This window comes from Nothobranchius furzeri, chromosome 2 (assembly GCF_043380555.1).
Source record: "Nothobranchius furzeri strain GRZ-AD chromosome 2, NfurGRZ-RIMD1, whole genome shotgun sequence".
NCBI lineage: Eukaryota > Metazoa > Chordata > Actinopteri > Cyprinodontiformes > Nothobranchiidae > Nothobranchius > Nothobranchius furzeri.
In genome coordinates this window covers 6,509,044-6,533,828 of record NC_091742.1, presented here as the reverse complement: position 1 = coordinate 6,533,828, position 24,785 = coordinate 6,509,044, and the positions used below count along the sequence as shown (strand labels likewise).

The 24,785-nt window shown below is 40.8% G+C and overlaps 1 protein-coding gene across 1 annotated transcript; it reads right to left on the bottom strand.

Moving 5' to 3' along the window:
- Positions 1 to 1,481: 1,481 nt before the first annotated feature.
- On the bottom strand, positions 1,482 to 23,902 carry lin28b (lin-28 homolog B (C. elegans)). Its single transcript, XM_015947397.3, has 4 exons — positions 22,689 to 23,902; positions 21,931 to 22,124; positions 7,575 to 7,762; positions 1,482 to 2,407 (listed from the first exon to the last, which is right to left on the bottom strand). The coding sequence occupies exons 1-4, from the start codon at positions 22,696 to 22,698 to the stop codon at positions 2,101 to 2,103; spliced, it is 699 nt and encodes a 232-aa protein (XP_015802883.3). The 5' UTR covers positions 22,699 to 23,902; the 3' UTR covers positions 1,482 to 2,100.
- Between the last annotated feature and the right edge of the window lie 883 nt (positions 23,903 to 24,785).

The window sequence follows — 24,785 nt, the reverse complement described above, 5'->3', positions numbered from 1 at the left end:
CATCATCCTGAGAGGAATTGTGTGTAAAACTGTAAAAATACATCATACAAAAAGATGGTTTTCATACATTTCCAGCACAAAGCTAAGCTCCTTCTGCAGTTTGTTCGTTTACTTTTCTTTTTTTTTTATTATGAATCTGTCATGTTGCACTGTTGTTTGATTTTTACCACACGCACACATTCAAAGCTGCACATTATTAAAAAGAAATATTAATTTTTTTAAAAGAAGGAACATAAAAAAAACACTTTCTGCAATAAGTGACACTTATTGTGAAAGGGCAGAGGCAGCGAGCACTTTAAAAGCCGAAGTCTTTGGTATGAATACCAAAAAAAGTTGGTCGTCTGCTCGAGAGCTTTTAAAAAGCACACGTGCTAGCTCAATATACAAAGTTATTTGATTTGTCAGAACACTAAGATACAACTCCAAAGTGACCTTGATGTGAACTTAGAGAAGAGTCGACTTCGGAGATGAGCTCGTTTCACATTCAGTTTGGTCAGAGGAGAGTCGTTGGGTTAATAAGTGCCACTAAAGCCACGCTTGGGATTCACGTTACGCCAAAAGCAACACGCTCCATCCGTCCGGTTCTCCCTCTCTACGTTCCTTTGAGTCTGAAGCTGCAGCAGCAGCGGGGACGTCCTCTGATCCCCAACGGGACAGGGCGTCGTGTGCTGACTGACAAACGGTAGGCACTGATGGATGAGGAGACTGTGCTTCAGTTTTACTAAAAATGAACAACCAGAATTTAAAAACAAGAGCAGAAGTTTTCAGCATTCGCTTCCCAAAGGAAGAGCTAGTGAGGTATTATGTGAGTAAAGCAGCTAAGACGATTGAAACTACACCTGGAAGGTGAGTTTTTGTGCTGTTAGCTTATGAAAATATGAGATGAAGGCATGATTTTTTAATGTTTTTTCAAAAGGGAAAACTGTTACATAGAGGGAGAATTTTCAGAATCCCATGCACATAAACGAGGCTACGCTCCTACTTCTGATCTAACTCCTTATGTATGCATTACTTACAGTTAATAGATTTTTAATTATTATAATTTGCAACTTCACATATATATATATATATATTAATGACTATTTTTTAGTTAATTATGCAACAACCAAATTGGAACTCTAATGATCTTTTTAATCTAAACTATAATCTAGATGGATTATATAATGTTTTATATACTTTTAATTATGTAATGGGAAAACGATGGGTTAACAGCGGCACCCCAGTCAGATATTTGGGGGGGGGGGGGGGGGGGGGGGGTTACGGAGCATCACACTACAAGCGCACACATTCTTGTTTTTCTCGTTTTTTTGCACTTGGTTGCGCTTCCACAATCAGCTGGTCCAGTCCGAGTCACATAAATAGATATGTACTGAGTGTTTTAAAATTATGGAGACTCACTCTAGCAACTCACTGGCCTTCCCATCCCCCCCCCCCCCCCCCACCACCACCACCCGCCACCCGCCACCACCACCACCACCACCCCAAACATCTCTCTCAGGAATTCATTAAATTTCCCTGAAGACCTTTAGAAGCCAAGCTAACACTCCTACGGGGCTGGATTTTCACTTAGAGGGTCTGAAGCTCTTAAGAGTCCTTCCCTAATCCGCCCTAAATGAGCTACCACTTGTGCTGCAGAGATGTAATCAGGACTTTTTTTTTATGATTAGAACTAAGAGACATAAAGTTGTGGCTTTCAATCATTCGCATAATTAGGGAGGGGGCTTCCAAAATGGACACCCTTTCAGGTCCAGAGTCACCAAACCTGGACAGAAACCGCATTTCATCTCTGAGCTGCACCGATAGAAACAAGGCAGAGTTATTCCCTGCAGTCACCCTTCCAGCTGCCGTTGCAATGGCTGCACCGGATGACGCGCCAGTCACACACATTCATGCGTGTTCGTACCCCGTTGATGGTTGCCATAGTCGCGCTGGTTACAAAGAATTATAGATCAAACTGAAAATAGTAAACCTCCCATATTCTTTTCTTTCACAGGTGTGAGGTAGATGAGGGGTGTGTGTGTAGAGGGGGGGAGGGGGGCTTCAGGTCATCTTGATTGAGGACAAGCGCAAGGGTCAAAGTTCAACTCTGTGAAACATTTTTCAGGATTTTCTCCACCTTTGGGCCCATGGGCCCCGGTGTGTGTGGGGCTCCTCAGGGGAAGAAGAGGACCCCTCTGGGGGGGACGAGCCAGAGCGCTGCTCCTCCTCGGTGGGGCAGAGGTAAGTCTCAGGTCCTGAGGCCGAGGTAGACGCATGGTGGTCATGAGAGCCAGAGGGGGGCGCCAGCACCTTGTGGGGACACTGAGCCACCATGTGCATGATGCTCTGGCAGTAGTGGCATTTCTTTGGCTGGGGGGGCAGGCCACACTCCTTGGCATGATGATCCAGACCTCCGCAGTTGTAACATCTGCAAAGAACAGGGCAGGAGTGAGGAAACGTGAAAAACATAGCAAATATTACATAAAATTACATTAATCTTATTTTACCTTATCTATTTGTTCAGAATCTTAGAAAATAAAAGTGTTTATGTCTTCATAATAAAACAGTCAACAGTTCTCAAGCCTGCTGAACCCACATTTCACCACTAGATGGCAGCACAACACACAGAATGACTACAAATGCTGCAGGCAAGACAGCTGCTCCCAGTTTTTGCCTAAACTTTTTTTGTTGCACAAGTCACACATCCCTCACATCATCCGAATCGCTGCTTCATCTGTTGACGTTTGAATGATTCTCTTGCTGATCAAAGAATAGCTTCTTTGACAGATGAAGTAGAGTAGGAAATGCTTATTTTACTTAAACATACAGCAGCCATGTTAGCCGATTTCTACAATAAAACAACTCAAATGTTCTGGAGTTTCACTCTCTTAAGATGAACTGATGAATCTTTTGAGGATAAAAAGGCGTTGACTCAGGGAATGAATCAGTTTGGTCTGAACATGTGGGGCAGCAGTAGCTCAGGTGGTAGAGTGGGTTGCCTCATGATCGGAGGGTTGTGGGTTCAATTCCAGCTCCCGCCAGGGGTATACTGCTTCACACACTTCACCCAACTTGCCTGTGTTAGTGGTGGTCAGAGGGGCCGACGGCGCCAAATGGCAGCCTCGCCTCTGTCAGACCTCCCCAGGGCGGCTGTGGCTACAAGTAGCTTACCATCACTAGCAGTGTGTGAATGTGAGAGTGTGTGGAAAGTGTCTTTGAGTGTCTAGAAAAGCGCTATATGAGTTCAATGCGTTATCATTATCATTATAACATTCCAGACTACTTAGTAAAGAACCAGTTTTTTATTACTTTTTCACTAGTACTGTCTTGCAAAAGGAACAGATAAAAACACAAGCAGGTTATAGAATTTTTAAACGAATGAGCTGAGTTCTTACTCAAACCCGTGCTGTGACAATGAAATATTTACGTTATCTTATAAAGGTACAGAAATGTGATTGAAAATAAGAGAAAGGGCAACAAAAGTAAAATAAATAAATAAATAAAATCTTTAAAACATCTTTAAAATTGCCTGAATATGTTTTTTTCTGAGAATATTAAGTCAAATGTGTCAAAAATTGAAGTATTTAAAAATTAATATGCATATATGAATATGTAACCAGATTTAGTTTATTTTTCATGTATGTCAAATGTAAATGAAAGGTGTTTAAACTTGTTGTTTTTTATATACTATAATAGTCATTTTCTTTTAAGAGTAAAACTTGTAAGTCGCTTTGGACAAAAGCGTCTGCATAAACATAAACAAACATAAACATAAAACACAAAATTTGACATGTATGTTTTGAATTTTTAAAGAAAAACTTTTGAGGACTTTTGAACTATTTTGATGAGCTAAAATGAGTTATAAAAATAAACTCTTTCCTGGTTAACTGGTTATGTTCATAAATATAATTTAATCTTCATCTAATACATTTTATTTGATTAATTGTGATTTTTTATTAAATAAGAGAAAGACCCGGATGAAAAAATATCTGCAGAATAAAATATTTTTTGCAAATGTATTATCTTATATCTAGTTATTTTATCTTATATTCACATATTTTTATCTTTGGATTTTTAGCTTGAAGCTAGGCCGGTTTAAGTAACATTTAGGATCATTTTTATGTTGATTTTAAAGTAAAAACTTTGCATATAACTAGTAATGAGGCTAATTTCTTATTTCTATTGCCTCTAGAATAAAACACTGAACATATTCATGCTTATAATTCATCCAAACACCAGTCTGGTTATTTTCCTGACATCCAGCCAGGGGCGGAGCTTGATATGTGCAACATGTGCGGCCGAACAGGGCGGCAGTCTGCAGGGGGCGGCATTTAATTTCCTTTTTTTTTTTTTTTTTAGCATCAACCAATACATAAACAAAACATAGAAATCGCATGTTCTTAATAATAATAGTGATGATAATAATAATATTTCTGTAATAAAAGCACAACAGCGTTTATATTGTGATTTTATTGCGCCCCCTTGTGTCCGCCGCGCCTCTGTGGATGCAGGGTGATATAGTGGGCTCTATAGCGCCCTTCATCAGGTGGGGGCGGAGGGATCTCGGAGAATGATGGTGGAGGGATGCAGGTACCGTTTGACATATCACCGCTCACAAACATAATGGAGAAGAAGCGGTCGAAGCCATCTGGTGCCCAATTTAGAAAAAAAAAAGAAAAGAAGAGGAGGAGAAACGAGGAAAAGATGCAGGTATGCATCTCTTTATTATTTAGTTGGTATTTTTCCCGCCTGTCCCCCAACTTATTGATTAACTAACCTCTCTAATCTGAACGTTTTGCATGGTGCTATGATGATCCTTTCAAATGTCTTGCTAGCTTCTTACGTTGCATGTATTTAGAACTACTTCCAACCGCTAGCTTTTTCTTTGTCAAATGAGCTTTTATGAAAAGCTAAGAGTGGAAAACCGAAAGGATGATAACCAAACGCTGTCAAATAAAAACGAGTCTTAGAGAATTTTGCTGAAATACATTGATATTAGTATTGATCACCACGGCAGGTTGTCCTGCTTTCTTGCGCCATTTGCCTTTCTTTTTGGAATCGGGAAATTAGCTATTACCCCATGAAAAACGAAGCGGCAGCGGGCTGCTGGAGGTGCCCTGCTAGTAAGATCCCGTTTAAACTGTAAACTGCCATAAAATAAAAACTGTAATAGCTAGAGTGGTCTTTTTTTAGCTGAAAGTTGAGACTCTCGCCTTTCGCACATCTGTACTGTACAAGTCGATGATGTCATCATGTTGCGTTAAGTGTGCTGCACACTGCGGCTATGTTAAAAACTCACAGTGACCAAGAAGCAGCGCGGGAGACTTAAAGAATTTAACCAGTTAAAATGGATTCATGGATATTTAATCAATAGTAGTGGCTCCTCTTGTCGTTTAGTTTTTTGTCTGCTGGAGACATTTGCTGAATAAGGAAATAAAAACTTAAAATGACAAAAAAATTAGGGAAAATCACTTGTTTTGTATCTTATTAATTATTAATGATTAATTGATGGTTGGTATTTTAACTTTTGGTAAAGGAAAACACACAATTTCCAGGCAGCCCCAGTCTGGAGAAGTGATGGTGACATCAGCCGTTAAAAAGAAATAATACTCTGATGTTTTTATGAATACTTTGTACTTTTACTTGAGTATTTCTCTAACACCAGTACTTTTACTTGTAAATGAGTAATATTTTAGCAATGTAACAGTACTTGTACTTGAGTACAGATTTTCAGAATTCTTTCCACCACTGCTGAAAACTGTAAATGCTCATTGTAACGTGTTAATTAAAATGCTAAAGCAACAGACGTGACATGAAGATTGTATTGTTTGTTTTATGCAGCATCAGGAGCCCTACGCAGATATTTTGGGATGACATCAGCTGCCACTGAGGAACAGCCATCTACCTCCACGGCTCATACCAGTAGGCCAGTATTTGAACTTGAGGAGGGACAGTCTGCTGGCACCACATCTCCCCAGGAAGACACTTTAGGTGGGTTTTGCACACGTGTGTGTGTGTCCAGCAAACATTTAGCTACAGACATTTAAATAGTATTTTCACAGAATATGGGAATTGTTCCATATAGCAATGTGGTGAGTTATGCTTCCATTTTCTGTCAATAGAGAGACCTACCAGTATATGTGAACTTGATGAGGGACAGCCAGCTGCCACATCTCCCCAACAAGATATGTCAGGTAAGTTTTGCACAAGTGTGTTTGTGTGTGTGTGTGTGTGTGTGTGTGTGTGTGTGTGCGCGCGCGCGCGCGCGCGCGCGTGCGTGCGTGCGTGCGTGTGTGTGTGTCTTGGAAACATTAGAGAAATTTGAATGTCACATATTGTATTTTAATAGAATATGTGAAATGGTCCACATAGCAATGTGTTGAGTTATGCTTCTGTTTTCTGTCAATAGAGAAGCCTGAACGATCAACCAATGAGTCCCATTGAAGATGATGATGAGCCTCTTTCTTCAGACCAAGCCAAGTGGTCATCACCAATTACCAACGGCATACGCACAGAGCTAGTTCGAAGAGGACCTACTAAGGTGCCAACTACTTTCATATTTCCCAGGAATGAAGGCGATGGCAGGTGTTGTCATCATCACTATTTCAGTAGAACTTTGACAAGTGGTGAGAAGGTGGCCAGGAGCTGGATGTTGTATTCAGTTAGCAAACGTTGTTATATATAATACACTCCACACAATTTGAAACAAAGTTGTAGGTGTAATTTTTTTTCTTGTGTGTGTGTGTGTGGGTGGGGGGGGGTTTGGGGTGGGGGCGTCACAGGGGGATCTCGCACAGGGCGCCATTTAGGCCAGCTCCGCCTCTGCATCCAGCCTATCTGAGAAGTCTGCAGCGCTGTAGTACCACAAAATGACCAGCAGGGGTCAGGGAAGCACAAACACTCAAGCTGCTGCAGCCACGGAGCATGCTCACGAACTGATGACGTCACAGGCATCTCTACCTGTCCTCTCCGAACCCAACACCACCATTCTACAACCTTGGTAGAAGTGAAGACTCAATTATCCTAAATAAACTGAATTATTCAGCCTAGTAAAACAACCAGGGAGCCTTCTCTCTCTCTGATACGGTTTCTGCTTTTCTAACAGACAATAACCTGCATCTACTCCATCAACATAGATCTGAGCTTTTTAATGAAAACGGAAAAGAAATAGACTCTCCTACGACAGGAAGAGCTACACCACAGCTGGCTGAGAGATGGTTTTTCCAAGAAGCTCCACATTTGGACTAAAAGCACCCTTCAGCGGTCCACCGAGGCCGCCGAGGCTTTAAGATGCATATAAGTCCAACAGACCCCCCCCCACCCCCCCAATGCTAATTCCGTCACTCAATGTAAAAGCCGGCAAATTGGTTTCAAATAGCACCCATGGCAGGAAACGAGCCCTATTCATGGATAGCCATGGCAACAGGCATGTACACAGGCAGATTGAAGAGATTTAATCTATAATCTCAGCCTGCACTCATATAGATCGCCACTGTAAGAACATCCATATTTTACGTGTTTCTATTCTGAGTCGTGTTTATAGCGTGTATTTAACTCAAATGTGTTTATTATGTGGGTAAATCTCTGTTTCTCACCGATCTCCCTTTGGTTTACGTTTCTGGATGGGGAGCTTCCCTTTAGGTCTCCTCTCGCTGCCTGCACAGGGTCCTCCACCAGGTCCGGTGACCCGCAGCGACTCTAAGCCCTTAGAGGACTTCTTATAGGTGAACTCCACCTGCTCGCCCTCTTTTAGGCTGCGGAAACCCTCCATCACCAGTTTGCTCTGTTGGGAGAGATCAGAAGTGTCCAAATGTTTATAATACATCAGCAATTAAAAAAAACATCATTAATGATTGTGATGCAATTATTTTAACATCAAAGCTGGTTTTCGAAAATTGTAAGGGTTAAATAAAAGTAAAAAGATAAACCATAACATTTTCTTATTAATATTAAAAGAGCTGCCAACAGCTGAAGCCAATTTAGACACGTTTTCTATGCTAAAGCGGTTTAGATGAGTTAAATATAGCCATGCATTTGAATTTGTTTCACCTCCTAAAGTGCATCCGCACTTATCAGGGCACATTTAACACATATATATTGAGAAGTCACCACAGATATTAGAGCTGTGAACAAACAGCTCCCCAATCAACACTTTTCATTCCCAAATAATTTTCACAGAACATCAACACCTTTTAACACACAGCTTTTTCTGTGGGGGCTCGTTCACGCAGCTGCACAACGGCAACACTTTCTTTTTTAGACCCAGCGGACCGACTGTGAGTTTCACTCCTATTCCCTCTGCAGGGGCAGAAAGACAAGAGTCATCATTTTGCCTTCGACACATCCACCATCCATCTTTCCTGCATGATCACAATTATTGATTTGGTTTCCATGCCGCCCAAAAAGATGGTGATTTGTCTCAGTGTCAGCCTATAGGCACCGTATTCGTGACCTTCATGAATCGCAGCGAGCCCTGCGGACGTGGGTATAGGTAAACACTCCCACACGAGCATGCAGCGTGCAGACAAACCTACAACCTGCTATACATCAAAGGCTATAAATACACACACACACACACACACATAGGTAAAAGCAGCTGTGTGTAGGAGACAGGAGAAAAGGAAACAAGAAAGATCGGAAAAAAATCAGATGTGAAACTACAGGAGAGAGAGGGGGAGAGGGAGAGAGAGAGAGAGAGAGGAGAGAGAGAGGGAGAGAGAGAGAGAGAGAGGAGAGAGGGAGAGAGAGAGAGAGAGAGAGAGAGGAGAGAGAGAGAGAGAGAGAGAGAGAGAGAGAGAGAGAGAGAGAGAGAGAGAGAGAGAGAGAGAGAGAGAGAGAGAACGCACTCAGCGGCCGCTTTTCTTCTAACGTCTCCTGCCGTTACAGGAAGAGATGCTCTATAGGAGCGTTGTGTGTTTAAACGAGTGTGTGGCGCCGAGGGCACTTGTCAGGATGACCCTCATGCGCTCCGGAGGAAAAGTAATACTGAGGAGGTCGTTGTCCAGTGCAGACCCAAGTGTATTTTATTTACATTTTACGAAATTAAAATCTAGGCAGCACAACTCCATGCCTGCTGCTTCATCCATCACTCAACCCTCCACTCTCTCCAACAAACACAGCTGTATTTATAACAGGTGTGACTAATTGGATTAATCCTAAAACCTAGACACAGGTAAGTACAAAAAATACAATCTTTCAATACTCTTAAATGATCCTTAAATCATCATCTCTAAGATCTCCTTAAATAATTACAATACAGAAATAGAAACATCCTTAATCAATCCCAAAAAGATTCAATGAAACTAATCTACATTCCTACAGCAATTTCACAGGTCACCCCTCCCATTCCTCCTGAATGGAATGCTCCGGAACCTTCTTTAGGTGCTCCAGCTCCCCGGGGACTCTTTTAAGCTTGGTTCATGCTTGACGCATTCACTTTCCGCTTGGTGATGCGACTCGCGGATGGAACGCGCTTCACAACTCGCAGCGTTTATGGTTTGTGCGGCTCGTCTCTGCGGTGAGCCAATATTCTCCCAAACTGTAGGGGGCAGCATGGAGCTCTACAGCATGCATCCAACACTACACCATAGTAGAAGTAGAAATTACTGTTGTTTACAACATGGCATTTCAGCATTTTTAACAGCGTCCTTGTCTTTTTCGACAGTGCGAGCTATTTCTCTCCAAGAATTATTAACAACATGTTGATCACGGTGATCTCTGAGAGCTGAATCATACAAATGTCTGTATTTACGAACCTCTGCCATACTAGTTCTTGCCGGTCTGCCATGTTTTTCCGCGTCTGACCCTCTGCGTGGTTAGAAAACTTCCTAGGTGCGCGTTGCGGAAATTTTGGGCCGTGCGGAGACGCGGTGGAGGGGCGTGGTTGTTAAAATGACGTAAAATGACGCAACTTTTCCACGCGGAGACGTGCGGACCTCGCGGACGCGTCAAGCATAAACCAACCTTTAGCTGGAACACTTCCAGAAGCACAAGGGAAACAGGTAAGTACAAACATGCAATCATTTACCACTTTAAATCCTCAATATTCATACCAACTCTTCTTCTTACAGGTCCAAACGCTTCACCCCTTCCAAATAAACATTAAAACAATCATTGAGCCTGGTTTCATTTATCCTTCAATCATAGCTTAAGCCTGTGTAATGCACTTGCTACATTACAGAGTGTCTGGGCGAGAAAACGTCAATGTAGACAATCGAGAGAAAAGATACAGAGAAATAATTATAAGATAGGAAAGCGTCTGGACTAGCTGTTCTCTGATGGATGTCTAACAGTCACAGACAAACAAATTGCCTCTGGAAAACTTAGTTTTTGCTTATAAAATGTTAGATTAGAATATTTTAGCTTCTAAACCCTAAAAACTGCTGGTCTACTTCACAAATGATTAAATCCAAATGAAATTCAAATTTCATACATTTAATTAGTAAACAAGCAGAACTATTTGACTAATATTTGATCGAAATCAATGATTTGATAAAACATTAAAACATTTTTGATGATTCTAACATGCATCATTTCCAGTTTTAGCATTTGTTTAAAAGCACAGCTTAAAGAAAAGTTACATGTATTAAAGATGTCATTTTCATTCTGGTAATGAAAAATAAATAAAGCACCAAAAATCGAAGTAGCAAAAAGGAGATTTCTATCTAATTTTCATTTTTAATGTAAAAATTGAAAATATTTAAAAAGTGTAAAAAATCAGAAATGAATGGAACAAAACCAAACGTAAAGAATTTAAAATCTTAAATGTACGTTTTCAGACAATAAAAATGTGTCTTTCGTTTGTTTTTATTTGATAAGATTAATTAAAACAAGATTATATTCGATACCTTTGAATGTTTTTTAACATTTAACCTCCTGAGATCCAAATTGGTATTTGATGCGATTTAAAAGGAAAAACACTTCAAGTCGTTACAGATTAGTCAACTCTCATAAATGTGAAACAAAGAAATGTTTAAGTTAATACGATTTTTGACAAACTTCCATCTATGAATGATAAAAAAGTTGAAGAGAATTAATTTGTGCAAGAATGTCCACATATGGACACAGGGTGTTAAACTAATTTCCTAAAGATGGCTGACGATGTTATTTATTAAAAGTCTCCGCGCCGCGTCCTTTTTCATATTCTCCCTCTGCCGTCACAGACTGTTGTAGACTCTTCCTTTATGGTTATCCAGGTGTTGGATTCAGCTTTGAGGAATGGAGGAGCAACAAGGGATGGAAATAGCGCGAGGAGCGCTTTTGCACCGAAGATGCAGCAATAAAAACAAGAGGAGAAGATGCGAGTCACAGATCGAGCTCGTGGCTTTGGACACCTGAAAGCTATCGACGTGATGAGCTTGTTCTGGAAGAACAAGAAGAACAACAAGAAGAAGAACAAGAACAACAACAAGAACAAGAACAAGAACAAGAAGAAGATTCTTTATTCATAAATGTAAGTTTACTAACAAAACACCATATTTCTGTCAATTTTTTAAGGATGTGGAATTGTACATAAAATCAATATCAGAATCCACCAACAAAAACACAATGGTTCATTTATTGCATTCTGAGCTCCACCTTGTGCCATGACTACTCTTCTTATCCCCCTGCTGCTTTGTGGTTAGCAGACCACTTTCTTGTTCATTACTGCCACCAGCTGAAGTGGCGTGAGACCGGGACTCGAAGCACTACGTAAGTCAAGATGACAAAAATGATCAAGAATAGAAGAAGACTCTGCTTTGGAAAAGCCTCTTTTCCACCAGACCTGATAAATCAAATCTGATTGCTGATTGATTTTATTATAATCATTGATTAATCCAACAAAATGACAGAAACATTTTTTTTCCTGCAGAAATCAATGAGAAAGCAGGAAAATCTTCTTCCCATCCCCCACAAAATCTTCTAAATAATGATCATCAACTGAGAAGATCTTTTCCTCTCTTCTTTCCTCAAGCTGCTTCTCTTTCCAGGTCAAAGTTGAGTGGCTCGTCTCAGCCTTCTACCCCCTTCTCCATACCCCTGAACTCCCACAATGCACCAGTGAGGAAACCACACAACCCCTTTTGTTCTGCGGTACAGCAGGAAAACACACACACACACACACCAATCTTCTCCCTATAGGAAATGGCATCACACACCCGCGTTTGTGTCTCCGATCGTTTCGGGAGCAGCTTGTTATCAACAATTACTTGATGGAGTGCGGCGTCCCATGTGCCTCTGAGCTGATGTGTGTCAAGTTTAAAATTATAATAAAATACAAATTAGAGCCCGCCACCCGACTCTCCTGCCGGGTGTCCTGACCCGTATCGGTTTACACAAAGAGGTCACAAAAGGGCACGGCTGAGGGGAAGGAAAGCAAGCATGCCTAAGAGAACATGAAAGAGTCAGCAACAGGGAGAATATAGAACGTGGGAATGACTTTGAATGGGAGGGGTGGAGGGAGTCTTCAGGGGAGGGGGGTTAGAAATACCTCCAGCGCATAATGTTTGGCCCCAATGAAGAAGAAAGTCCTGATCAGTGGATGTTGGAATGGAAGGCAAACAGGAATCCGAGGTGAGACCTCCATCAGCTCTGAAACTCTAAACAAACTGTTACTAGTTGGGTTTCCGTTCAATAAAGGGAAATAAATATCATTTCTAATTAGGCAATTTTCAGATTGCAGCAAATGCTGCATTGCACAGCATCACCAAACGGTGGCGCTGTAGGCTCTGTTGCTTTTGGTTTTAGTCAAGAAGAAGAACAAAGAAACGGAAAAGCCCCAAACAAAAGGAAGAACGTGGACAAATAGCAGCGTTACCAAGGAAACAACGTTCAACAGCCTGGATTTGGGATCACCCTGATTAGTGGACTACATAAACAGACTGAAGAATTTAATAAGCATCACATTTAAAAGTTGGAAACTAGTAACATCTATTGCGTTTTTCTTAAGTTTGTCAATGTTTAAAACTGGCAAAACTCAGATAAAAACGTGTTTAGTCTCTTTTAAACAAACAAGCATGAGTACTCTTCTTATGATGGGTATTAATGGTATTTATCTATAAAAACATGGTCCATGATAATTCATGATTCTGTTTGTATCACTGGGTGTAATCCAGGAGTAAATAATCTGCATGATCAGTAAATCAGCTGATATTGGTCACTTAAATATTTATAGGCCACACCTGTGCACACTAAAAGAGCAAGTCACCACCTACCAGAGACTTACGCCACTCCAAATTCCTGTTTGAAAAATGCGCCCAGTGTTCCCCTTACATAGGTGTAGCCGTGGCGGCCTGCCACGGCTGAAATCCCAGCGCCATAGTTTTTTTTTTTCACGCGGTTTCCCGAAGAAGCAGCGGGAACTACTCTGTTGTTGCTTGTTATCACAGCCGAAAGGCAGCAAGGAGGAGGAGGCAGGGCAGGGTGGTTACAGCTAGAGATGAGCCGCGGATATAGCATTTTTGACGAATACGAGCATGAAACAAGTAAAACTCGTGATATTTTCAGCACCGGAACAATGAAGCAAAGAAACAGATTCCTGAGTTTGTCAGTAAATTTATTTATTAGGTGCATCTAACCTGTTCTATTTTTCTCTGAAATGAGATCAAATCAGTGCTTCTATGGGTTGGCTCCACTCTGCACTAGAAAAATGTACTTTATTATAATGTTCACTGTAATGCATCTTGATGTTCTTTTTGCTTAACAGTGATTTGCGTCTTGGAAATCTGCCATGCAGGCAATTTTTGCCCAGTCTCTTTCTTATGGTGGAGTCGTGAACACCGACCTTCATTGAGGCAAGTGAGGCCTGCAGTTCTTTCGAAGTTGTCCAGGGGTCTTTTGTGACCTCTCGGATGAGTTGTCTCTGCGCACTTGGGGTAATTTTGGTTGGCCGCCCACTCCTGGGAAGGTTCACCACTGTTCCATGTTGTTGCCATTTGTGGATAATGGCTCTCACTGTGGTTCGCTGGAGTCCCAAAGCTTTAAAAATGGCTTTATAACCTTTACCAGAGATCTCAGTTACTTTTGTTCTCATTTGTTCTTGAATGTCTTTGGATCTTGGCATGATGTAGCTTTTGAGGTGTCAGGCAGCTCATATTTAAGTGATTTCTTGATTGAAACAGGTGTGGCAGTAATCAGGCTTGGGGGTGGCTACAGAAACTGAACTCAGGTGTGAAACACCACAGTTGGGTTATTTTTTAACAAGGGGGCAATCACTTTTTCACACAGGGCAATGTAGGTTTGGATTTTGTTCTCTCCCTAAATAATAAAAACCATCATTTCAAAAGTGCATTTTGTGTTTACTTGTGTTATCTTTGACTAATGGTTAAATGTGTTTGATGATCAGAAACATTTTGTGAGACAAACATGCAAAAGAATAAGAAATCAGGAAGGGGGCAAATAGTTTTTCACACCACTGTATAACCAATGTTGGGAACGTTACTTAAAAAAAGTAATTAGTTATAGTTACTGATTACTTTTTCAAAAAAGTAACTCAGTTACTAACTGAGTTACAAGATTATAAAATTAACTAATTACCAAGAAAAATAACTACTTAGTTACTTTTTTCATTAAAGCATGCAAGAATTACTACAATAGTGAAATATAAATGACTATTGACTGGAACATAATAAAATGTATGTCCAAATGTTTTTTATAAACCTGAATAATTTAAATAAATAAACACTTAACAGGAGGAACTACCAACAGGAACATTACACTAATCTAGACCATTAAAAGGTCACTGTGTGATTTTTAACAAGACCCCAATCCGCTAAAATTTAAAATTGCAAATAGAAACACCTGTAAAGGTTCCCGAGCCTTTAAATGGTATCTCAGTCTAGTTAAATTACAGAAATGGATGTAATTTTGCACAGCATTTTAATTTTTCCAGCTTCACATAATTGTGTGTTATTAGTAGCATTTCTGTTGCTGCTAATCTAGTACTGGTTAAATAAATAAATAAAATCCTTTAAAATGACACTAGAAGAGGCACAAGCTTGATGGAGGACTTAAATTTACTAACTTGGGTCAGGTCCAACCACAGAAGAGCTGAAGCTGGGTGGTAAACACACACAGGCAGTTCTGATAACACCTGAGCTCCATGACGTTGGAGACTGATGCATCAGTGTTACAGCGGGACTAAACGCATGATCAGAAACGGGTTACAGCTGGATGGATCAGGACGTCTGAGCGGTGAACAGGTGAGCAGACCTTCGGGATGTCCCGCTGTCACGCTAAGAAGGGCACGGCTGCAGATCCACACCTGCAGCAACGAATCTGTGGGTCTGCAGCCGTAGACTATTCATCACGTCTTCCTCATTCTTCACGGGCCGTGATGCGCTTGGATGAAAACATCTGCCTCTTTAGCTCCTGATCAGCTGATGACAGCTTCAACACACCACGCTGCTTAACGCACGCATTTCCTTATCAGTAACAGAAACGATCGTTTTGATAAAAGAAGACGTTAATTAATTAGTTTGCTCGTTACAGAAAGAAATATTTATTTTTATTAACGTGGTTATTTTAAACGGCGTTACTCCCATCACTGCACTGTAATTGTGTCTACAACATGCAGTGACAGTGAGAACACTGAGGGTCTCCGCCCACCCGGCCAATCATCATCGTGTTTGTAAGTGCGTCACCGACACCTCTCTCTCCCTGGCTGCAGCTGAAGTGTGGCGGTCGGAAAGCCTCACACTGTTGCTCAACGTTCGACAAGCACATAGAAACGCACAACCTTCCATCCCCAGTAACGGTAATGGCGTTGCAACAGTGGGAAAAGTAATTAATTAGATTATTCCGTTACCTAAAAAAGAACGCTGTACTCCCAACACTGCCTTTAACCATAAAAATTGGGTCTACAATACACGGGAGCAGGTCTAAGTCTCTGGGCAAACCCATATTAGATGCCATGTTTCTTCTACGGAAGGCTGTGAGGACAAAATTCATTTATTGACTCGTAACAAGAAGTTACAAAACTTTCGCCATTCATAAACATTGTTTTACACTTTTACCTCTTCGCTCGTTTCCAGTGATGAAAGGGACTCTGATGTGCTTGTCATTTTGCAAGAGTCTGAACGATTTTTGACCCAGTGGCTATCCGTTGGTATGGTCTTACTTGGACACAAAAAAAACTGCTTGCTTGTAATGACTTAGGTATGTACTGCCCCCTATCGCCAGGGAAAATACACATCGTCACTTTAATGCTTGTAAGTAGAAGTTGATCGATTTTTTTTCTATTGCCAATACCGACACTGATATGTATTGCCGATTTTTGTGGGCCGCTATCCAGACATTTTCCACCGTATTTCCATGCTAAAATGTCACTAAAAACCTCAGTTGATGCACAAAACTCTGAATTTTACTTGCTCTGTGTTAAAGTCAGACATCTAAATATAGTTTATTGAGAGTATATATTATGCAGATGTTATTAATGAACATACAAACACATTTAAATAAAATTCTGCAATAGCACCGGGCTGCCCGAGGATGCACCTGACTTTAAATCGGCTTTACTAAGGATAAATATTGGTCGATGTATAGAAAAAGTTAAGCATCGTACCGATACATCGATCTACCCCTACTTGTAAGCTTTATTTCTGGATGCATGCTCAGTTTACTGGTAATGGTTGGAGACCAATAAAGATACAATATAATGATAGAAAATAATCAGTTTGTGTTTCTTTGACAGAAACAGATGACAATATAGAATATATGCTGAGCCTTTGTTGCCGTGGTGATGGAGCCAGGTAGGAAGCCTTTTGGGCCGTAAGAGGAAAACAATAACAGCTATTCCTCAGGATGGAATTCCTTCTGTTTCTGAGAACGACTTGTCAGCAGAGTGAGTTTCATGTTTGCAGGTTCAGATCTGAAACATAAACAGGATTTGCCAAGAAAACCTGCAAAACTTGCTCCTTTAACGTACAAAAATGTGTTTCTAAATTAAAGCAAACACACTTTAAGTAGGTTTTTCTTACCATCTTTATTATATATATGTATACACACACACACACACACACATATGCATATATGTATATATATATATATATATATATATATATATATATATATATATACACACACACACACACATATATATGTGTATATATAGGTTTTTAGATTTTGCACCATTTTTATCCACTATTACCATTTGAAAAAAAATTAACACCAACGAACCCTGAAAATCATGCGAATGAATATCTTCGTGTGTGTGTGTGTGTGTGTGTGTGTGTGTGTGTGTGTGTGTGTGTGTGTGTGTGTGTGTGTGTGTGTGTGTGTGTGTGTATGTGTGTGTGTGAGAAGGAGGGAGCGATCAATATGGACTCTGACATCCTGGATAGAAATAGCCCTCCTTTTCATCAGCCGGCCCTCGTCATCAACCAGGCCCAGCAATCAATACAGGAAGCTGAAACATGAGGGGATGTGAAAGCAAGTGAGAGGAGGCCCACCATCCTCCAACAGCCTCTCACCAAGGCGACCACCGGCTTTGGAATGGCTAATTATGGGATGCTTTGAGTCAGAGGTGTCTAAATTAAGAGGATGAGGGATTGTGTAAAGGTGAGCGTGGGAGAGATACTGAGCAACATGTGGTTTGGAGCCACTGTGGAGCTGTGTTTCACACAGGAAGTGGACTAAATGAGGGTGAGCACCTCAACATGAAGTGTGTAAATCAAAAAGAAAAAAAAAAGGATGGTAAAATTAGAGAAAGATGGGTGCAGCGGGGTGAAAAACACACATGTGCTAGTGGAAACCAGCAACAATGGCTCTCTCATGACGCCGACACCCCAGTCCTCCACAACACGTTGTCATTAGTGGCACTGACCTTTGACCCCTGCCCAACCCCCATCAGGCACTTGAAAGCCTTGACGTTTCCCCTGCCTCAAACATCCAACACCCTGATTATGACTGCAGCAAATACTTGATCTGGGGCAGGAAGCACCAGATCATCTCGCCACGTTTATCAGCACGAGATGGGAAATGAACCTGGGGGAGGTGACGGCTGATAAAACACAGCTACACCCAATCAAAACAGTCAACAACGGGAGAAAAACGTGGGTGAACTTCTATACACTTAATTTTATTGTAAATAGTTTGATTTGAAAATAATTATTTGTCTTTTTTTAGGGTTTAATATGCTTCTAGAGGCTCTAGAGCCACGTTTTTGTGATTAGGGTTCAGTTATTTTATCTGTAATCAAATATTTGATTATTATTTTTTATTGATTATTTAATCTTGTTGAGAGAATCTACATTTTTCTGCATAATCTTTTTTTAATGTTTTTTTCATATTTGATCTAATTATAAATAAGAATCTGCTTTGAAAGTCTGAGGATTAATTTTGTCATCTATGGCTGTAAAACTACTCTCAGCGTAATCAAATGTGATTAAAAAAAATCACCACCACAACAAGATATAACTGATTTTTATGTATTTTATATGGAAACACAAATGAGAATGTATGTGTGAGTTTTCAGGATATTTAAACAAAAATTCAAGGAAGGAAATATGAGATATTTATTTATTGTTGCTATGCAGCTAAATTAAAACATGATAATTATTTTCTTAAAGCTTTGCAAATACTTATTTGTGACCAGCTGATCTGCAATATCCAAAGAATTACAGAATATATGAAATATATTAAATTTATTGTGAAAAATGTGTTGTTTTAGATAAAAACGGGTTTTAACATTATAAAGATGAAAGTCATTTAGGCTTAAATCAGGTGAAAATCATGTGAAAATAAACTGGACAAGCTGCTCTCTTAAGTGAGTTGTGGTCGGTTCAGAGGCTCACGTTGCTTTCTCCTTCGCCACAATTTCAATTACCAATCATCACTGCTGTATGTGGCCGGCTCCTCAAAAGGAAGTCACATGACTTTGTCTTTTTTTTTTTCTGTATGTAAAGAAGTGCGGTGCAGATGCAGGACACATAAAGCCCGATACTGGCTATCTGAAGGCAGAGGTGGGTGGGGCCTGCATGCCAAACGGTGACACGGACCAGAGGTTAATCTCACTAGGGGCCCACTTTAACCTCACTACGCAACACATACACACACGCGCACACACGCACACACACACACACACAGAACAGTTTACTTCTATGCATCAACTGGGTGCTAAGGAGCAGGACACACACTCGTTGGAGCTGCATAAATCGAACACACACACACACTGAAGGTTTCAGGAGCAAAACATTTCTAACTGATTACAGACAAAAGGGCAAACGGTCCGGTCCCCCCACCCCACCTCACTGCCACACACACACACACACAAAATCACCCCCACCAAACCCGCCTGCCTTTTTGTCTTTAAAGAAATTCCTCTTTTTAAAGAATGCCTGAGGAGAGCACACCCCCTCATACCAGCAGGAACACACACACACACACACACACACACACACACACACACACACACACACACACACACACACACACACACACACACACACACACACACACACACACACACACACACACAGTCCAGGTAGAATATCTTGCGTGAGGAGTCAGAGGAAAGTGAGTGAAGATGCTTAATTCGTCCCCGGCCTTCTGAAAGGACCACTGATGAAGAGGCCTCCCAGGAACACACACACACACACACACTCACACTCACCCTTCTTTTTTTTTTTTCTCTACCTCCTACTCCTCCGCTCACTCATCTTTTCCCGACCTCTCACTCATGTTTTTCCTCCCCAACCACCGCTAGCACCCTCCCTTCCCAGCCCAGCCCAGCGCTGCCACCCCTCACCCACACATCCCCTCCTCTTTCCCTCTCTTGAGGAAACTCCTCCTCCCTCCTTCTCCCCCTCCTCTTTCCCCCTCCCCTATCCCTCCCCACCATTTTTTTTTACCTCTCTCTCTGTCCCTCGTGCATATAGGGTCACTGTTTTGCTGGAATAAATCAGCTATTTTGCCACTGCTTCTGCTTTTTTCATACAGACAGCAAACCCTGTTAAATGAGGACAATATTGCATGAAGCTTGTTAGCTGAAATATTTCTATCCAGACAGAAAAACACTTGTGTCCTGACATATCCAATGCTTTTAGAGGCCAGATTTGAAATGGGTTTATCCAAATCTGAGCATTCCCACTGCACCTGGAAAAATCATCCAAGTAGCTTGAAGCTGCAGGGAGGAGCAGCCAGAGAAAATGAGCGACTGGCTTAATGAGCGTGAATCCCTGCAAGGAAATGAGCTGTTTTACATTCTATGTAATGATTTGCTCATGAATGCATGTTGTCTTCCCTTTGTGCAACATGGCAGCTGGATTATTAGCGTGCAACTTTGGGGTGGAAGTGTGTTTTGTTGTAAATATATGAGTGAATTTCTTTTTATAGAATAGAAAAAAACGTGTTTTAAAATAAAAATGAGAGCTGATTTCATGTTGAGTACTAATGGAAGAAAACAATTTCACTGACGCGTGACAGAAAATTGTTGTTTTATTTGTTGGAAATAAATAGAAAATGTGATGTTTTTTTTTTTTCAAATTAATCTTCTTGTATTTAGAATGCATTTTTTAAGTGTGAGTGATGAAAAATGAAGGAAAAGAGAATAAAAAGAGTGGAAAAACAGAGTCGATGCATTATGGGGACGAAAATGCTGCAACCCTAAAAGCAACAACAGGTCAAACAGCTGATTCAGGCCGCGTTTATCTGACTCCTGCTCGCTCTCCCATCACTCCGGGATTGATCCACCTCCAGAGCATCTCTGGATTTTCAGGAGTCTGCTGGATGTGGATAACAATCGCTTAATAGCACTCTCATCCATCTCCCTGAGCCGCAGCTCTACATTAAGACTTTTCATTTTCAGCAACGATATTCAGATGCTGCTAAAGTTTTAATGCATCAATAAAAATAATCTATTTTTTTTACGCAGCAATGTGTTATTTTGGCTAATGTGTGTATGAGGCATGAGTAAAAGATGTAAATAAGTGCAGTCATTTAATTTCATACAGATATTCTTAGGAAAGGGCACCTTTTTGTTTATAAACCAACAATTTACAATTGTCATTGTCAATAACTTCTTGTTCAATTTAATTTCAATATAATTCCATTTTATGCTAGATTTTAACTCAACATCCAATTCATCTATGAGAAACCTTCATGAAGAAATTAAAACAAGTATTTCTACACTATTTTTCATCACATGTGGAACTCAAACAATAACGAGTAAATGCAAAGACGCGTTTTATTCGTGCATCTTCTGCAAGCTGAAGAACAAACAGAACATTTATGTTTCAGATACGATCATTTGAACCACATCAATGCACATCGCAGCCATCACATGCATGTGCAAAAACACAATGTGCCTTAAATGTTTTCCATCTTTTCCCAATAGCTGACAAAACTGATCCCCTTTCAAGCCAGTTGTGCACAACCACTAGTGCAATGAAGAGATTGGTATGTTGTTGCAGTTTGACTATTTTGAATCTATTAAATATGACTAGACATGGTGGCTGAACTGGAAGGGCTCCACTTCTGTGTTTTGCTGTGGAAGCAGTTGACAAACAAGGCCTATGGGATGATAAATCACTAGAAGATGTGGCAGAAAGTGTGTGTTTCCCAAAAACCAATCAGCAGCTTTTCAAAATAAAAGTCAACACGCAATAAAAGTTATAAACTCAAAGAAAGAATGGGTTTTCTGGCTGGATGTCAAGCAGGCTTTGCTGTCCATTGGGGCCAAGTGTGAAACTAACCGTGTCACAACCACACCAGTCTTTCCCCTTCTGCAGCAGGGAGGGAGGGAGTAGAAGGGGAGGCGATCACATGTGGCCCAAAGAGGAAACAAATGTTTTTTTAAGCCCGTGGACAACGTGTGATAACACAGTAACGTGTTGGGCAATGCAAAACACCCGTATGACGAATGTAACAAAGCAACAGGCAGTCTGAGGAGGAACAAGTCACGGACTCCCTGTTTTGTCTCACCACAGTCACAAGAAGGTGTGTTTTTGTTCCTTTTTAATGAAAGTGTCAACTTACTTGGTGGACGAAAACATCCAGCGGCGGATCGACGGGGTTCCCCTCACTGCTGGTCATTGAGATAAACCCGAAACCCATCCGGACGTTGAACCATTTGCAGAAGCCCGATCCCGCCAGGACCTGAGGTCGAGTCCTCTCCTCCTGCTCGGTGGACTTGGCGGGGTTTTCTCCTCCGCCACCTTTACCCGGCCCTCCTGAAACAAGCAGAACCAGAACGTTTATTTCACCTAAATGAATCAAATAAAAGGGTAAAAAAGAAACATTTCCCTTTCATGCATTTAAATAACACTGCAGGACCGTGGGGGGAAATCGTGCGATGTGGAGTTCAGGGCCGGTAGAATTTTTCTATTTTTGACATCATCTGGACGCGCGGAGTCCTGAGCCGGCGTGCAAAACCTCAGCAAGCCTAAAAAGTTCTTACTCCATGACAGATGAGTGCCTCTGCCCTGAGCTCGCGCGGAGGAACTTGTCTCGTGCTGCCTGTTCCTGTTTTTTTTTTTTTTTTTTTTTTTTTGAAGGCAGGTGTACACATGGTTACTTCATCGCTCCAACAAGGCGGCCGAGCTTCACACACACAACACTCGGCACACAAGGGGCGGCTCGGGTTCCCTTTATTTCTCCTTCTGTTTATTTTCAAGTGAACCATAATCACGCTGCACCTTGCCTCCTCGCGTCTCGCGCGAGCATGCAGGGAGAAGAAGAATTGAGTTTTTCTTTTCTTTTTCTTTAAATGATAATGATATTAATAGCTCAATAACCTTCGGCCATGTTTCCCCGCGGACCCTCTGTGCCCAAGTTGCGATAGAGAAGCTTCCTCTGCGAAAACGGGCTGTGGCCGTCACCATTAATCCAACATCCTCGAGCCCTTCGGTCTCCGGTTTGGCTCGCATGGTACGGCGTGCTTTCTGCCTTTTGATATTTTTGTCATGTCTTTCTCTCCTCTCTCCTATCCCTTCCTCGCTCTCACCACCTCTGTACTGCTCTCTCTCTCTCTCTCTCTCTCCCTCCTTCTCTCGCTCGCGCTCCCTCCCTCGCTCTCATTCGCTCTCGCGCTGGCTGTACCCGTGCCCGTAGTTTGAGCACGTGACTTTGTCAATTACATGCTTTCTTGCTGCTAATTTCTGCCCCTGCGATTTTCACGGAAGACGGAGGGGGAAAGTGGCTCTAAACAGCCACCGGAAGCGTCAGTGCGTTACAGCAATAGACAACAATGCGCTTTGTGGCGAATGTTCTGGTTTTGTTCCCATTCCGCATCACAAATGTGTGTGTGTGGTGGGTGGAAGTTGGTGTGGCAACATGAGTCTATTATACTCAGAGATTAGATTAGATGATTAGATGGGATTAAATTACGTTTTAATGAACCTTGTGGGATAATTGGGTAACCATGGCAATGGGGAAAACAGAGAAGAAGCATGGGAATAACGAAACTAACTGGGAAGTAAAGGGCAATGCTGAACACCTGAAGGCAAAGTAGTGGCTGACTCACAGGTTAGAGTTAACAACGTTATATTGTTGCAACTGAAAGTTGATGCGTAAACTATTCTTGAACAAAGCTTGGAGTTTAATCATGACGATATGGATGCTATGTCCAGTACCAATAAAGTAAACATGCCACTGAAACAGATCAACTTGATTCATTTTACCGTTTACTAACTAACACCTTTATTTTAGGGATATTTTTGACCGATATCCGATATATTGATATTGTCTGACTCATAATTTCCGATACCGATATAAACCGATACCGACATAAGCCCCCCAAAAAATTACTAAAACAAATTTGGTTACTAATGTCACATATTTCCTATCCAACATATCCTTTTGTGTAATAGTAATGTATTTTTTTCTTTTTCTATATATGGCATCTGATAGAACATTTATAAAGATCTTTAGATAAGAAAAGCAAGTTTTGAGTGAAGATTCTAGTTGTTTGCCTGCCTTAGATACACATGCCTACATGTTGTAAGGACAGCGTATGTTCGCTACACATTTGTGCAAAAAAAAAACTAAAATATCTCTAACTTTTTACTTCAGATCTGTTGTATTTTGACATTTTGAAAGAGGAGAAGTAGATGAAGAGTTTGATGTATAAGATATGTAAAAGTTGCATCATTAAAAGACTAAAAACTGACACCAACATTTCACAATGTTAAATATTAATGCGATATTGGTAGACTGATGATATTGAACATCCTTATTTTATTTTTAGCCACAGGCTATTATGTGCTCACACAAAAGTGTATAAAAGCTAAAACAATAAATAACAATAATTGTGAACAGCTACAAAAATCAAATGGAATAATAAACAAAAACAAACAAAAGATGTAAAAAAAAAGATAGATGGCCTACTAAGAGATGCACGAGAAAATCGGTGATTGAACTTGGCCAAATTTCTGCTAGACTAGTACTCAACTGATTTTAATCTAAAAAAAAAATAAACATTAGAACTCTATGTGGTCTAAATGTTCTAATCAATTTTTTTTTAATTTTTTGTTAGTTTTTGAGAAAAATCAGAATCAACCAAAATCGGTATCGGCTCCCAAAATCTGAATCGATGCATCTCACCAAAATGTAGAAGATAACGTATTCTAATGGTAAACATGGCTAGTTCAAAGCCGCTTTATATTTAAAGAACAATTAAGATGCATCGATCTTAAATATGTCAAATGTTTCAGGGGCGAGCTGTCCAACATACTTAAATGTTTGATGAGTGTTTCTGTCCGTAAATTAACAATCCTTTTGTTGCCGAAGCTAAAACTTTATGTTAAACAAAGCCATCGTTTCTTTGAGCTCACGTTCTCAACACATGACTGGAAACCTCCCTGCATCCTGGTGGGCACCAAAGGAGAGCTGAA